This window comes from Asterias rubens, chromosome 7, assembly GCF_902459465.1.
Source record: "Asterias rubens chromosome 7, eAstRub1.3, whole genome shotgun sequence".
Lineage (NCBI taxonomy): Eukaryota > Metazoa > Echinodermata > Asteroidea > Forcipulatida > Asteriidae > Asterias > Asterias rubens.
In genome coordinates, this window is record NC_047068.1 from 10,699,903 (window position 1) to 10,715,809 (window position 15,907).

The 15,907-nt window shown below is 38.6% G+C and overlaps 1 protein-coding gene across 1 annotated transcript; it reads left to right on the top strand.

The window, feature by feature from the left end:
• Positions 1 to 280: 280 nt before the first annotated feature.
• On the top strand, positions 281 to 11,579 carry LOC117292518. Its single transcript, XM_033774589.1, has 11 exons — positions 281 to 336; positions 1,475 to 1,565; positions 2,123 to 2,182; positions 3,242 to 6,187; positions 6,509 to 6,682; positions 7,260 to 7,354; positions 8,249 to 8,431; positions 8,604 to 8,723; positions 9,382 to 9,475; positions 10,196 to 10,353; positions 11,077 to 11,579. Exons 2-11 carry the CDS (start codon positions 1,536 to 1,538, stop codon positions 11,279 to 11,281), a joined length of 4,065 nt encoding a protein of 1,354 aa, XP_033630480.1. The 5' UTR covers positions 281 to 336; positions 1,475 to 1,535; the 3' UTR covers positions 11,282 to 11,579.
• The last annotated feature ends 4,328 nt before the right edge of the window (positions 11,580 to 15,907 follow it).

The window sequence follows — 15,907 nt, forward strand, 5'->3', positions numbered from 1 at the left end:
AAAGTGTGTTTCTGTTTCTCTTATTTTGTTGAAGTGAAGTTACAAAAAAGTTGTCACAGATCCCCCGAAAGACCAGTTATTATTTGTTATCTTTTTTTCTTTAAAGTTAGATTCTAATTCCCAACATGTTATTATGTGGCTACATATCACAAAACAATTTGGGATGACTATAATTACTAAATCAATGACCACTGTAGGATAAGTGCGCCGGGAAAACCGGTCCAAGAAGAGACTAGCGTGAGTCTCGGATTTTGCCCACTTTCTCTTGAGGGTTTTAACAATAGAGGGCGCTACACTAATTGTTATGGCGGCTGATTCAATGTCCGGAAGCAGACGGTAGGTTTTGGTGTTTCTTTCTCACGATTTTGATACTTTGTAACAATTTAAAGTGTTTGTTATGTAAATATTCTGTAAAGTCCTTTCAATGAAGATTCAAGATATATTGAAGAAGAAATAGTGGGCTGTCAGGTTGGCCACGGGTTGGCTCAGTCAGACAGTCACAGTGCCACTGCACTGCTGTATCACTATCAGCAGTGGTTGCCACTTATTTCTGCTATTTACTAACTAAGCCCCCTGCCTTTCGTCTTTCGAGCTCTGGCTCTGCTGTGTCTTATGGTCTTACCATGGTCTGCGATTGTGAATTGTGTGTGTGTGTGGGTGTGTCTGTGTGTGTTATGTATGGTAAGGACGTCTGTCTTCTGTGTACACCCGGTTCAATTTTCAGTCCCTGCCGTCCTTGCCCTCTCAGTCTCACCTCACCTCAGTCCAGACAACAGTTCTACTTTTTACTAGCTAGTATTACTATTAGTATTAGTAAAGGTAAACTTGGTCCCTCTACTCTAGTATTAGAGTACTCTAACTTGTTCCGCTAGCATCTCCGCGCGTGGAGACGCTAGCGGAATGAACCTCATAGTTCTATCTAGGACTAGGATCAGGTCCCTCCATGGTCCCTCCCACCTAAGTATAAATGTACTAAAGTAGGACCTGGTTGTCCTTTACTTCTAGCTACTCTAAAACTATCTATGATAATAATAGTTTATAGAAGACGAGAAGTAGTTTTCATTCATATCTTTGATTCATATCATCATTGATATACAAAAAATATGTTTTGTGTTGTTTCCATTGTATTGTAGAATGCGTTGCTGACTGTTATAAATTCATATTTTTGCAGGCTGGAATTTCCACTCAATTCCAGTGGAAGAAAGGCTTCACTGACAATCAGTGACATTGTTATTTTGTATTGTCATGACATGACTGAAATAAAATAGTAAAGGAATGGCTTACGTTACGGGCCAGTACCCATTCCAAGCTTGTTTCCTGCATTTAATAAATCAATTTTAAACTATAGTTGTCAGAAGGAATGTAGAATGTGAAGCCAACTACGTAGACATGACCACGTCTTACTTAAAAGATATATTTTTTAGAATAATCCCAATCTGTTTCTTCTTTCTTTCCCCCTTTTAATTGTTTCCAGTTTGGTCAAATATTAGTGTTAATGCCTACAAAGCTACTCTGCCTAACCCCTATCTAGCATCATGGCAGATAAATCAGCTGAAAAACAGGAGGTATGATATTGACTAACTCCTAGAGCTATGAGGTTCGTTCTTCTTTCATGGAGACGATAGCAGAACAAACCTCATAGTTCTTGGAATAGATATTGACTATGAGGCAGAGAAATCTCTGTCAAGTTTCATTGTACTCCTTTTTTGAAACGTTGTTGTCTCTGACGATTATACTGGTAGCTAGTTAGTGTAGCTGACTGTCAAATTTCAAAAGGGGAGCACAGCACACAGTTGGTGCCATCATATTTTACTTCACTCCATCAGGGGCAGTCCAACATCCTCAAAAGCATAATTCTTTCATTAAATTCAACTTATATCTAAATATACAATTGTCTTTTGCTACTAGTAAATACTAGCATAAATACAATCTCACAGTACTGTGAGATTGTGATTAAATGCTAGTAATATTGTTTCCTTGTTTAAATGCCCATGTACTTATACCATAGATTATTTATCTCCCAAAGTTAGTGAGGTGTGAACCATTGTCTTTTTTGCATACAGGAGTCATGCGATCTTTATACTGGGAGATTTATTTGTGCTTTTATTTGATTTTGTTTCAGCTTCGGAGGAAGCTAGCCAGTATGAAAAAGGACTATGAGAGGACTTTACGCAGTGTGGAGGTTTGTCATTAAGAACAAGATACATAACCTGATAATGTCTGGAACAAGCTAGTCAAAACGTTGATACCAATAAAGAACTCACTCCCCGGTAGTGCAGTCAATAACGATCCTTTAAGCTAAAGTAGTAGTCCCAGCAAATTTTCTATACTTTCTGCCCAGGAAGTGGTTAAAAAGCAGGACAGTTCTTTTCAGAACTGAGAATTCTCCCGAATAATCCGAAAAATCTTTGCTGCGATAGTAGAACGTAGAAAGACAGCTCTCCAAAGAACAAAATCTACCTGGCAGGTAGGGTACACATGGTGTTACTGCAAACCAAATACGTAAAGATACTTATATAACAGTATTTCATCCAGCATGGAAAAAGACAGGCCTTTAATTCCTAAGACTTGCAAGAAATATTTATTTCCAAAAAACTTTTGGTTTAACTGATTCAATCTTGCCTTTTATGACGATGGTACCCCCATGGTGTTTTTGTTGTTGAGAATCAGACAAAGAATTAAAATAAGGGGGAAAATGTGGAAAAGTTTGAAGGAAAAACAGCAGCCTAGGGATTGCTCTAAAGTGAACTAGAAGAACAATCCCTGTAAAAAAATCTAAAATAACAAAAATGATTCCAATGCCGAGAACAATGTAAGCAGCCATTCGATCGATTGAAATCTTGGTATGTCAGATAAATATACGAAGGTCCCTGGTAACACAAGTATCCCAGGTAAAGGGTAGAGTGCATTTGATTCCAGTGCCTATTGTCCCTGTTTGTAGTCGACGCCATGAAACAGGATACACTTTTCATAATTGTGGTGAATGCTAACAATGAACCTGCCTAGCGAGTCAACAAATCATCTGCTGTTAAAACTCATCCAGCACAGGAATGCATCTTTTTATAAAGTCTCCAATCATGAATCCTTATGTATCTTAACACAGAATCCAGCATTTAGTGGTTAAACAATTATTCATAAAGTTTAATAGACTTGTTATCTCATCATCATCTATTGACGTTATCAATTTTATATCAAAAAACACAAAAGGAAATTTACAATCTCGTCTTTTCATTTGTTACAGAAATCAGAGAAAGCAAAGAGAGCCCGTTCTTACGTCCAGAGGAAATTGGCCGAGCAGGTGCAACTCAGTTCAGCCTCCCCCTCATGTACGCATACATTCAGTAGAAGAACTGAGCCCAAAACAGACACCACAACCGATGAACCGCTGCAAGATGAGAAGGCGAGAGATGGACGAGATGAAAGTCTTGAAGAGAGAGATTTCAAGTCTGTGTTGGCCACAAAACGTCGCCAGAGACAGAGGAGGAGCGTTTCTTTCATTATTCCCAAGGAGACTCCATCTGAGAGAGACTCTCCTGACAACGGTGAGGTAGAGAAGAAAGAAGGCCATCTTGGAGATGCGGTGATAAAGAAGCAGGAGGAGCAACTTGAATCCAGAAGCAAGAGATCTTCTCTTCCTGAGCTGGCACATGCATTCGTAATGGAGGAGTCAAATGACATTAAGGTGTCAACGGTTTCAAAGGCCTCATTAATAAACGACACCTTGGGAGACTTTAAAGGAAGCACCCACACCAGGAGAGAGAACAGAGTTAGGTCCAACGAGAATATGGTTCTCATTGTACCAGAATCACAACTTATAGAATCTGTAGGAGAAGGTTGCCCTGAGAGGGATGTCACTCCAGTAACTCTTGCTGTGTCGCATCCTCAGAACAATTCAAGAATCAAAGCAGAGGGCAAGCTGGATCTTGACCTATCTTCTAAAAAGTTTGACAAAGACACCAAAAAGTCTACCAACATTTCGCCACTTCAAGAAGACACTCACTACCCAAGCAATAACAACAACAACAACAACACAAACAAAATGAATGAGAAAATAGAGACCACTGAGACCGCCCTAAAGCCACCTCAAGTTGGGATAAAGAAAAGGAGAGCCAGTCGACGCAGTCTGAAAAGTTCCAGGAAACCACGTGAGCTGACTGCATCTGACATCAGCATGAAAGAGGTAGTGAAATCGCAGAGCACAGAAGAGGGTAGTCATACCTGGATCGAGGGGCTGATGTATCCGGTGGAGTATTACGTCAGACGTACTAGAAGCATGAGCTCCAGTCAGAGCTCTCAATGTCAGAGTCACTCGAACTCCCAAAGATACATGGACAGAAATGATTCACAAAGGGACATGGATACTCAACTGAGAACGATGGAGCAAACAGACTCTCTAACAGATTCTACTAGATCTAAAGATTCAGTACCTCAAGCGACCACGGTAAAAGCAGCTTGTGTGCTTCAATCTGAAGTGAGCAGGAATCAACTGGAAGTAAGCCAATGTCAAATTGAACCTTGCAAGAATCTAGCAGGCACTTCCAACTTTCCCCCAATGTCGGACTCGGATTCCTTGAGATCTCAACTCTCAGAGTCTCTCCTGAAGACCTCTCTGCCAAAACCTGCAGGAAACAGACGAGACAACGATCAGGGGAAACTGTCCTGGCAAACAAAACCCAGGAAGCTTCAAAGACGGAGAGTTATTTGGAAAGGGAGTTCAAGAGCATCTTTATCAAAGAACAGCACTGACGCTCAGATCACTTTCACACCCAACCCTGAGGATAGTAAATCAAACTCTGGCCATACCGCTTCGATGCGAGAACCTCAATCATCCAGCAACACTCCGGACCTCTGTTCAGGATCTACAACAGATGATTTAAGATTAAACCCTGATTTAAGATTAAACCCTGATACTGAAGATCACCAGAGAACAGAATCCCAACATGAACTCAATGCAGGAAGTATTCTCCACTCTCTGAGAAATCTCAGGTTGCCATGTTCAGATTTTGCTCTGCCTGACGAAGACTTTGGTACCTTGAAGGAAGCCAAATTGAAAACTCTACCAGAAGCTGGTGAAGTAGCAACATATACTTGTGAAGACGGCAATAAGAAATTCCGTTCATCCCTACCATTGGAAAGGGAGAAAGTTAACGCCAACACATACAAAAGCGACGTCATTGACGAAAGCATCCCAGCTGAACACCATCAGAAAAACTTCAATGACCAATTAGTCTTAGGCCTATCACAAACAACTCAGGGTGTTTTAGTCTCAGTAACTGATGTAGTCTCAGTAACTCAGGATGATGTAACCCCAGTAACTCATGATCATCCCATTCAAAAGCCATACCACAGCGACAAAAACATCACTGAAAACTCCACACCTGAAATGTTGCTTCCCTTGGACGACATTAATTCAGTCAAACCCCCTCTTGATTCAAGGTCTTCTGCCAGATCGTGTATCGATGGAAAGATCCAACCTGACAGTTTCCCTGTCGTAGAGTCTCCCGATAAGAACGTTCTCCACAGCCAGTTCTCGCTGACCCAGTTTCACGACAGCTGTAGCTTGGCGCTCCCGAGCGCTGGATGTACTCCAGGTTTGTCACCAAGTTGCTCTAGAGACGATATTGACCAGGTCATCTTGACTAAAAATGTCTCACCCTCTCTTCAGGACGTAGAAAAGGCAGCTGAAGGTGAAGATTTGGACGACGGAGACCAAAAATTGGATTCATGTCTCGATGAAGGAGGGGCTGGAAGCTCATATTTACAACCTTCAGTTACTTCCCCACTCGAAGCTACCAATCGTAACTCTAGAAGCAACCAACAACAACATACTGTGTTTGTTTACCCAAACCAAACCACAAGTTCGAAGGATGGCTCAACCGACTGCTCCATTCTATCGAAAGCAGTATCAAATGAGACCGGTAACCTATCGGCTGGGGATCAACCAACAAGTGGTGTCAACGAGGGAACAAACAATGGTAGCATAACACCGCCGACAGTCCACCCAGAAGCTGTCTCTAGCAACATCCAACAAAAGTCCCCCTTTGCGGGCGGAGCTACGGGGAGTCCTTTTGGGAGGGCTGAGGAGCCTAAAGCGATGTCCCAGTGCGAGGTGGAGGTACTTAGTGAGGACAATGAGGCAGAGGAGAGGGTTACCAGACCTAATCTAGCTTCAATTGGATGCTTGAAGGTACACTGACTATTATTGAATTCTGACAATCTTCGGTTACAATCCGGCCAAAGCTGGTTATTTGTCGTTTTGAGATGAAAGACAGAGTGTGAATTATTTTTTTAGAAAGGATTCCCTTTGGGGTAATAATAGTTTGAATAATTTGTTCTCCCCAAAGCTTTGACAAATACAGTTGTATATTTTGCGAAACAAATTCCAACACGCGGCTGACGTGAACGTATACAGTTATCATATCCGTATCTGTGTCCGCACGCTTGCGAAACCTCTCTAATGATGCAGGGCAAAGACTTAAACCGTACATCCAACATTTATCCTACTCAGCTTGATCTTCCATGGGAGCAGTCACCCGCCCTCAGGGATATAACAAGCGGTGTGGTGAACCTAGATGAAGAGACAAGTATTCTGGCCCTCGTTTACCAATGCACACTAGTTTTCTGGCTGTATTACGGAGGCACACAAGAGTGGAAGATGCTACAGGCTTGGGTTATACCTCAGGTAAGGTGATATGGCCAAGGAATATGTTGCTAAGCAAAATACAGGTTACCAGCCAAGATACCATGTAATGTGTATTGCTTGTGCCTGGTTCCCTGTAAAATTTTGCTAAGTAGAAACAGGTTACTGGTCAAATTACCATGTAATGTATTCTGTTTGTGACTGGTTCCCCGTAAATTTTTGCTAAGCAGAAGCACAATTTTGTTGTTGTCAAACAGCTTTATAAACTTGGGCCCTGTTTGTGCACACTTATGAAAAAAAAGCCACAGAGACAGAAACAACAGGCCATTAAATATTTTGCGCAACTATAAAAAAGACACATAAACATTCCAAATTCCTCCAAAAAAGGAGTAGGTGTCTCACATACCACACAGGAAAATTCTGTATTGTTAAAGCGCCTTGAGCGTCGCTGAGTAAGGGTTATGCGCGTTATATAAGAAGCCAATATTATTATTATTATTATTAATAATAATGATCAGTATCCTGGTGTAAACCGAGAAAGGTGTTAAAGATTTTGGTTGATTTAAATTGGGACAAACCACTCATTTGATTATTTTTTTTTGTAATTATACATTTTTAGGATGAGGAGTTCATCTTGTTGAAGTTTTTGTCGTGCAGTAAACAGAACGAAGTGACTTTGGTTGTCGCCGGGAAATTTGCCTCTTGCGCTCTCAGGTATGATCTACTTAAAACACATCTTCGATATTTTGTTTCATCTTGTTCTTTAAGATATACGGATAAAAGTTAAGCTCTGTGAACAGTTTGTCGTCGAAGTTGTAAGAGAATAATGACAGAAAAAACACCCTTGTTGCACAAGTTTGTGTGCTTTCAGATGCCTAGAAAAGGCTTCAGGCCTGAAGTCTGTTAATGATTGAATGAGAAATTAACTCTTTCTCAAAAACTACGTTACTTCAGAGGGAGCAGTTTCTTACAATGTTTTATACCATCAACAGCTCTCGATTGCTTATTAACAGGTCAGTTTTTATGCTAACAATTATTTTTGAGTAATTACCAATAGTGTCCAGTGCCTTTAATGCTAACCTATTGTGGAAAAACAATTTAAAAAAATTAAGTGTGAACCTATCCCAGTTATTTAACGGTTTAGTTCCTCAACTTCATTGTAAACTGTAGTTACAGCAATAACTGGTGGTTTCTTGTGTGATATTGACACGCAGCGCATTAATAACATCTATGAGTTGGATGTGAACCTATGCCAGTCATTTGACAACCAAGTGCCTCAACTCCAATGTAGTAAAACCAATAATTGGTGTTTTCTCATATGATATTGACATATGTAGTACACACCAAAGTTAAATATATGAGTTAAATGTGAACCTATTCCAGTCGCTTGATGTTTAAGTGCCTAATACCTTCAGTGTAGTAATATTAAAAAATTGGTGTGCATGTTGTTTCGTGTAGGATATTGACATGTACCACATTGACAGAAAATCTGATTTGAATTCGAACCTCTCCCAGTCATTTGATGATCAAGTGCCTCACCTTTGATGTTTCATTAGCAATGCCCTGATTTGACTCTAACTGGTGTGTGTGTGTGTGGTTTCTGTGTAGGATATTGACATTTGACACATTGACGGAGGACTGTCAGCAGTTGGATGTGAACCTGCCGCAGTCAGTGGAGGCTCAGATGCCTTATCTTCTATGTCCTACTAGTGAACAGGATTTCATTGTTGCAGTCAAGGATGTCAAGAATAAGACCACTGTGTTTTCCGTCCAAGTTTCCACAGAATCAAGGTGAACAGACTTCCCCTACTGATACCCCCCCCCTAATTTCACACTTGTCTTTTTTTATGGGGGGGGGGGGTCTAGTTTGCCGATTTATATTTTAAGAATAATACAAAGAACTTAAATTAGTGCTTTATTACACGTGCATTTATCAAAGCACTCAATTTTTTTTTTTTTTCAGGGATGTGCATTTAGTCGAATTAGCCACTGGATCCAGCAGGGAGTTGACATCATTACTGAAAGTTGAAGAAACTGCCGGGATTGTCATGGCAACCACATCAAGTAATCACATACTTTTATGGTAAGAACACCACATATTGTTTTGGTTGACACCTTTGCTGTTTGAGGGCAGTTTGGGGTCCTGTGACGTCACATGCAAGAGGTCTAATCACCCCTTGCGCTGTCAGCCATTTTTGTGTATAAAAAAAACTAGAATTGCAGACAGCAGTGAATAGGAAGATTATATAACTCTGTGTTGTCACAGACATCACACTTGATTGTATATTAGTTTGAATTAAAAAATAATTGATATATTTTAGTATTTAGTAACATTCTGCTCCTTCAGAGACAAAATTCCAAGCCCGATATTTGGTGAACAGCAATGACAACTATTGATTGGTATTTACTTAAAATAATTGTTGCCATAAAAACTTACTTGGTAATGAGCAACAGAGAGCTGTCGATAGTATAAAGCATTGTGAGAAATGGCTCCCTCTGAAGTAACGTAGTTTTTGACTCAAATATTAAAAAACTTCATTATGCATCTGGAAGCACACAAAGTTATGTAACAAGGGTGTTTTTTCATTCATTATTCTCTCGCAATTTCAATGACCAATTGAGTCAAAATTTTCACAGGTTTGTTTAAGTTATGCATATGTTTGGATACACCAAGTGATATTACTGGTCTTTGACAACAACCAATTGTGTCCAGTGCCTTAAAGAAATCTGTTATTTTGAAGGTGTCTGAAGACAGATCAGCTGCTTAAAGAAGTCCTGATCAAACCAGTGACAAATGGAAGCCGTGTGTCGTGTTTGGAAGCAGTTGCTGAAGCGGTAAGCACTGATTCTAACAGGCCTGATACTTCACGGAGGCAACGAAGGCGATTGCCTCCGTTGCCTTGGTGTCCTTGACATGCTCTGATAGAAATGAACAATGTCCTCATAGGGTGCCCTTTACCAAGTAAAAAAATGCCTTGGTGCCCTTGCACTTTTAAAAACGAAGCCTGCAGGCCTGTTCTTATAAATGGGTACCCCTGAGGGTACATGCCACGGCAGCTCGGGGCTGTTTACTCTCCAGGGAGCTGAGAAAGATTGGCCCGATGACCAAGAGCATCAGATCTACCTGACTAAATCCGGGTTCATACTTCCTGGGAACATATATGTGATACGAATTTTGATGTAAATATTCGCACAAATAGTTCGCATCTACTCCTGCGAAACCTTCACTGTAAAACAGCCATGTGACGTCATAATTTGCTTTAGTATTCTGACAATGAGTAAAATTGAAAGGAGTTTCTCAATTTACCAAAATATTTTTGACCGCATGAGGGCGCTTTCATCAACGAATGGTCTTGCATCACAATTTAAGGGTTTCATCTTATTTTAATTGCCTGTTTGAGTTTTCTTGCATCAGTGAACAAAAAACATAAACATGGACTGCGATGTTTGAATGTTTACTTAACCAACAATAATAATAATTAATAATAATTGAAACTGGTCGGCGAATTCCTGCAAAATAAAATGCCATATTTCTTTCTCCATACATCTCTTTAGGGTTTGTTATTTCTAATTCTTGTGTACCAAGAGGACAACAGTGATTTAGAAGTAAAGTGTAACAGCAGCATTGGTGCTATGGTAGCGTTCAACCCACACACGAACAAGATGCTGAAATTGATGGACTACAACGTCCCGAATCAACATAAAAATGCCAGGTATGGTGATGTACTGGTAACATTCTGTTTCTAGAATGTTCTTTAATAATTTGGGGGGGGGGGCTAATCATCCTTACTCGCAGCTAAGAGCTGAATTGCGAAGGACGCGGCTACAACGTGTTCGAGAAGCTGGCATGCAAGGGCGCCTTTGGCTGCCAGCCACATCAACCCATTATGACCACGGAGCACAGCCAAAGATCGAAAGTGTTTGATTTTTTTTTCCAAGGGAGGAAAACCGTATGGTATGGAAAACCCTCGTGGCACAGCAGAGAACCAACGCACAACTCAACTCACATATGGCCCGGCCGGGAAACGAACCAGGGTCACCTTGGTGAGAGGCGAGCACTTTACGCACAAGCCAGCCATCTTATATGGGATTTGAGGCATTGCATGGCGAGGTATCAATACATATTTGGTTTGCGCTAACACCATGTGTGTATCTACTTGCCAGGTAGATAGTAACTACTGACTGAAATCGACCGGGACTACTACTTTCGCCGATTATTTAGTGGATCAAGGGGACTTTTAACTTCAATATCATCACTCAACATTTCAACAAGCCTGGTCTGCATATTCACAGTATTTTTATGTCCACAAATCAACATCAAGTTATCCTCGTTAAGTTGCCGAACACGATTGCAACGGGTAACAGACTAGAAATAGGAATCAGAAGAGCAGACCACCTTTAAAACATTACAATTATTTTGTCTCTTTTTGTTTCAGTCTTGTAGATGGGGTTTTATACAACGCCACTCTCATGGCCAAACTGTCTGATGGCAGCCTCCACCAATTGGAGACCTCCACAGGGAACCTACTGAATTATTTATCAGGCAATCCAACCAATCAAAGCCTCTGGAGTGCCCAACTCTGCAATTCACAGGTGGTCTTAATTGGAACTGCCCAACACCTGGAGATGTATAATGAATAATTCATGAGTGTACTGGCCAATACATGGAGATGTATAAAATGAATATCCATGAGCGGGAGGCGGCTGCACATTCAATACACAAGTCTTGTTTTGTTTACACAAAGAAATGACAAAAACTCCAAAATGCAAAGAGACTCATTTTTGTTCAAGTTTAATTAGAATCAGAATATCATATTATAATTTGTTTCTTTATGCACAATGAAATCACCATTCTTTATATACCTATCACTACCTAGAAGCTGATGAAAGTATCATTTTCACAAGTATGCATGACAACGAAATAGAACACATCAGGGAGTCAAAACACATGTTTTTCTCTCCAAGCAAAACAACATCCAGATTTTATATCATGTAAAATGATAGCACTTTTATTCGCCAGCTTGTAACCTGTGAGAATCCAGGCCGTATCCGAATAGGCGACTATAGCTACGGCTACGGCTGTTGCTAAGTGTGTTGCTAAGGACGTCCTATACTTCAAAGCATGTTGACGTAGAAATCAAGCTGTAGCCTTAGCTGTAGCCGCTACTTGGGACCACAGCCTTATTTTCAAGATGGCAGCCTCCAATTCAGTTCACAATAACAGTGCATCGTCATGCACAACTGACATTATATATTCTAACTTGTTCAATCATCTTTAACCAGTTTATTTTTTTCTTTTCAACTAGCCTAAACATAGAATCTTCTTCGTGGTATCAAAAATAATTTTTAAGATTAAACAATAATTTCATATTTTGTTGATTTATGTGACTCACTCTTTTAACAAATAATTTACAAGCTCTCCGTCTTTCATGATGTCGATTGATTTGAAATGTGTTTTCAATTGGGCAATCTCCAGCAAACGCTGGTCTCCCAAATGGACGTAAAAGCCCAACTTGGAATTCCACCAAATTAAAGATGCATCCTTGTAAAAATCATACTAAACAGTCCCAATGTGAAATTCATAAATGGACAAATCTCAAACTTAAAAATATCTATAACTATTGTAAGCATAGAATATTAAAATAATTAAATCCAAAATATAAACAACCCAGTAAATATACTCCTTCATATTTATTTAATTTACAGCACTTACTTTAGATCCGCAACCAACTCCGACCAAAGCCGTACACAGAAGAAAAAAAATTAGAACTTCAAGATATGTATCGTTAAATATTGTAGAAATTTGTGGTATAATTTTTCAATAATTATTATACACTTTCTAAAACTGCAGAGGCGAATAAAAAAGTCTAAATCCTAACGATGCTATATTTGTTATTTATTGGTATAATCTTTTATACACATTCATGGATATAAATGAAGAAGTAACTTTTTCTATCGAGCTACAGACAATCTTAAATGGTTTCGACAACCACAGGCATGCATTGAAAGAAAGTGCAGATTTTATACAAAGCCTTTACGTATATAATTGTTGTCTGTATACGTACAAATGTACAACACCTCCCCAACCCTAAACCAAATCAGAAGAAAAAAACTCAAACGGAAATGTGAAAATACTCCATGGCATAAAGAGGGAACATTTGACTTTGAGGAGAAACTTATACCAAGTAAATCAGCCAATTCCTATGTTTAACACAAAGAAACCTTTTCAACTTAAAAGCTGGTCCTAAGTATAAGAGCAGGTTACAGAGTTGGAGAACCAGAACAAAATGGTTGCTTACATACCGTGAAATCAGAATTTGCTCTTTTAGGTATAAATATGATGAAGAGAAAAGAGTACATGTACTAGGGTCAAACTCTGCACGTTTATGTAGGCTGGTAAATGCATAGAATTACAGCAGTACTGTACTACATGTTGATATATATTATTCAATGAGATTAGCCATGGCTCACACATACAAGTGTTAATACACCTGCAACAACTGCAACTTTTATTTTTGCAACAGCTCCCATTGGTTTTGTACACGTTTTCCAACTGTGGACCTTTCCGGAACCGTGGACCCTATTGTCCTCTTTTGCTATAGGTTCCCGGTTTGAATGTGTATACCTACTATGTGCACTTTGTGGGGCATTTATAAACAAACTATCCCAAAACAGGATATACTTCTACCGTGATTGGGAGTCTTAATGCCGTGTTTGAAATGGTGATAACTTCAGCTACAGGTAAAGCTAGATCCGCGCGTCTGCACGTGTTGAAGAATAGACAGATGAGCTGGATTTAGCCGTAGCCAAAGTCACCGTTTCAGACACGGCTATCTCCCAATGTGGATATCAGTGGCTATCAATGAAGAGTAAACAATCAAACTACCCCAATTGGGTGATTTCTACCCCAATTGAAACTGTTTTCTACCAATCAGGGTATTTTGTGACATCACCAATGGTAAAATCAAGATTAAAATGATTAATGAGTACTGAAACCGCACAAAATATAGCCCTGTATTGAAGTCAATAATACTCAACAGAAAAGTTCTTGAAAAAAATAAATTGATAAAGAATACATCCCAAAAATAAATGTCTAGACTTTAGAAACTTGAAACCCTGATGTGGAAAAAAAGGAATAATAATCTGTTGGAGGAAGATGCCTCGCATTTTTTAAAGAAATACTGGACATTCTAAAAGAATACTTCAAGATGCACTGAAAAACAAACCCCAGCAAAAGCCAATAAGTTTAGTCACAATTTTAGTTTCTATAATTCGTTAGGTCAGCGCCGTAAGGTTTATTGTCCGTTATGATTAAAAGATCGTTAAACTAAAAATGTGTTTCAGTTTGTAAACAACTAAGGGAATAAAATCCACAAATGAAAATGATTTTTTTGCGCCAAACATTGTCTTTGGAGACTACTCTTGGTCAATAGACTCCATTACCCAGGAGCTCCAGAATATAGTTTTATGAAATCCACACAGACTGCACCAACAAACTTTACGCCCCGAGCCGACAAATTGTTATATTGTATGCAAAGAAATACATTGCAATGGAAAACATTTTTTTGTAATTTTTCCTTCAGTTTTATAGTGAACTAAAAGTTGCATTAAATTTTTCGCAAAGCCATCTTATACAATCTAAACTTTTGCTAAGATTAAAAACTCACATTTTTCAATGGCTTGAATGTTAAGATTGAGAGAACAACAAAAACCATTCCCTTGCCAAAAAAGCTAACTAAATGAGGAACAAGTGAATTTGTCTTCACTGGAGGATAAAGAAGTACAAAGATTAAAACTGATTTGTTTTTGTCTCTTACAAATCAATATTAGATTAAGGCCTTTTGAAACAAAAACAGGGCGAGAGCAATTTTGAAATAATGTTGTTTTTTCTTCTTCTTCTATTTGGTAGAAAACTAATTTGCAAGACAGTAAAATATAAGAAGTTAGCAAAATATATTGTGCACTGTGAAAAAAACTACTTCTATCTTTCAAGCTAAACAGCTGATGGTACGACTACCCTTGTATCTCTTTACGATGATTATTTAAAAACAAGTTTAAAGATACCCGATAAAATGCCTTTATGAAAATGTGGAATCCTTAAAATTATCTTTCCGCATATCCAATATTTTTAGTTTTGAACTGTTTAATTCATGCATTAGATCTAAATAAAACAATACTTGGTTTCTTTCAAACGGCCTATTTTGCTCTCATGACAGTTTAGAAATGGCTCAAGGCTATACGCCTAGTAATAAGGTGGATGACAAATTGCACTGTGACTAGTGAAAGTATTGCGATTTATTGTGTAGCTGTTTTGTGATAAATAGTTTCAATTGTTCTTATCTGGTTTTAAATGAAGAACTTGTTGACAACAACCACATAGAAAAGGGGATTTGATATTTTTACATTTTATGTGCAATACGGGTCCAGGTTTCTATATGTTTAAAAGGATTACAGAAAAATGTTTCCCCTCTTAGACTTTGCTAAATCATAAACAGTTTTGTTTATCTTTCGGTTTTAATGAACTGTACAGTAACCTATCTATCAGAGGTTAATATTTACAAAGTGCACTGAACTTTTAAAAATGGAATGTGAAAAAATGTTCGTACAGAATAAAATTGACATTTTGATGGTCTCTAGGCTTCTAGTAAAAACACAGAATTCTGATTTGCAAAATGTGACAAAATCTAGGAAACCTAAACATAGTGCTTCTCTGAAATAAAACTAAAAAGGTGATGTGTTGATTGCAATAATGACACTACTCATCATGTTATTAACTTCTATAGATTATCTTTTTTTTATGATGTAAAATTTCAGATTTTCAGAATACAAATAATTTCAAAAAAAGTTTGATAAAGATAGTTTTTTACTTGATATCACACAGTGTAAAGTCAGCCATCTTTACAACCAATGATTATCATTTATTCAATGCACAACTTTGGGTCATTTATATTGTGTTTTGCACACTGAAGTTTTATTGAATTCCTTGTACGATTGGTCAGTTAACCACTTGGTCTCATGGAAAATTAGAAACATAGCGCACAAATACTAAAGTTGAAATGAGGACATCATTCATGCCAAGTCAACGGAACCATAAGAAAATGGCTGTGGCCACTCTGTTAATTTGTTCAAATTAGAACGCTTGACTCAGCTCAAAGCCAAAATCCAAGTAAAGATGGTATGTATACCTGGAACTTTCTACAGTGACTGTCCCACATGTGTCACGAACAGAAAAACTGACAGACAAAATGCATCAAACGAACAGATTAA

Excerpts from the sequence above, each read along its gene's own strand:
- LOC117292518 (XM_033774589.1), top strand. The coding sequence starts at position 1,536 with ATGGCAGATAAATCAGCTGAAAAACAGGAG. Across the intron at positions 7,355-8,248 it reads TTTGCCTCTTGCGCTCTCAG|GATATTGACATTTGACACAT; the intron begins GTATGATCTACT and ends GTTTCTGTGTAG. Across the intron at positions 8,432-8,603 it reads CAAGTTTCCACAGAATCAAG|GGATGTGCATTTAGTCGAAT; the intron begins GTGAACAGACTT and ends TTTTTTTTTCAG.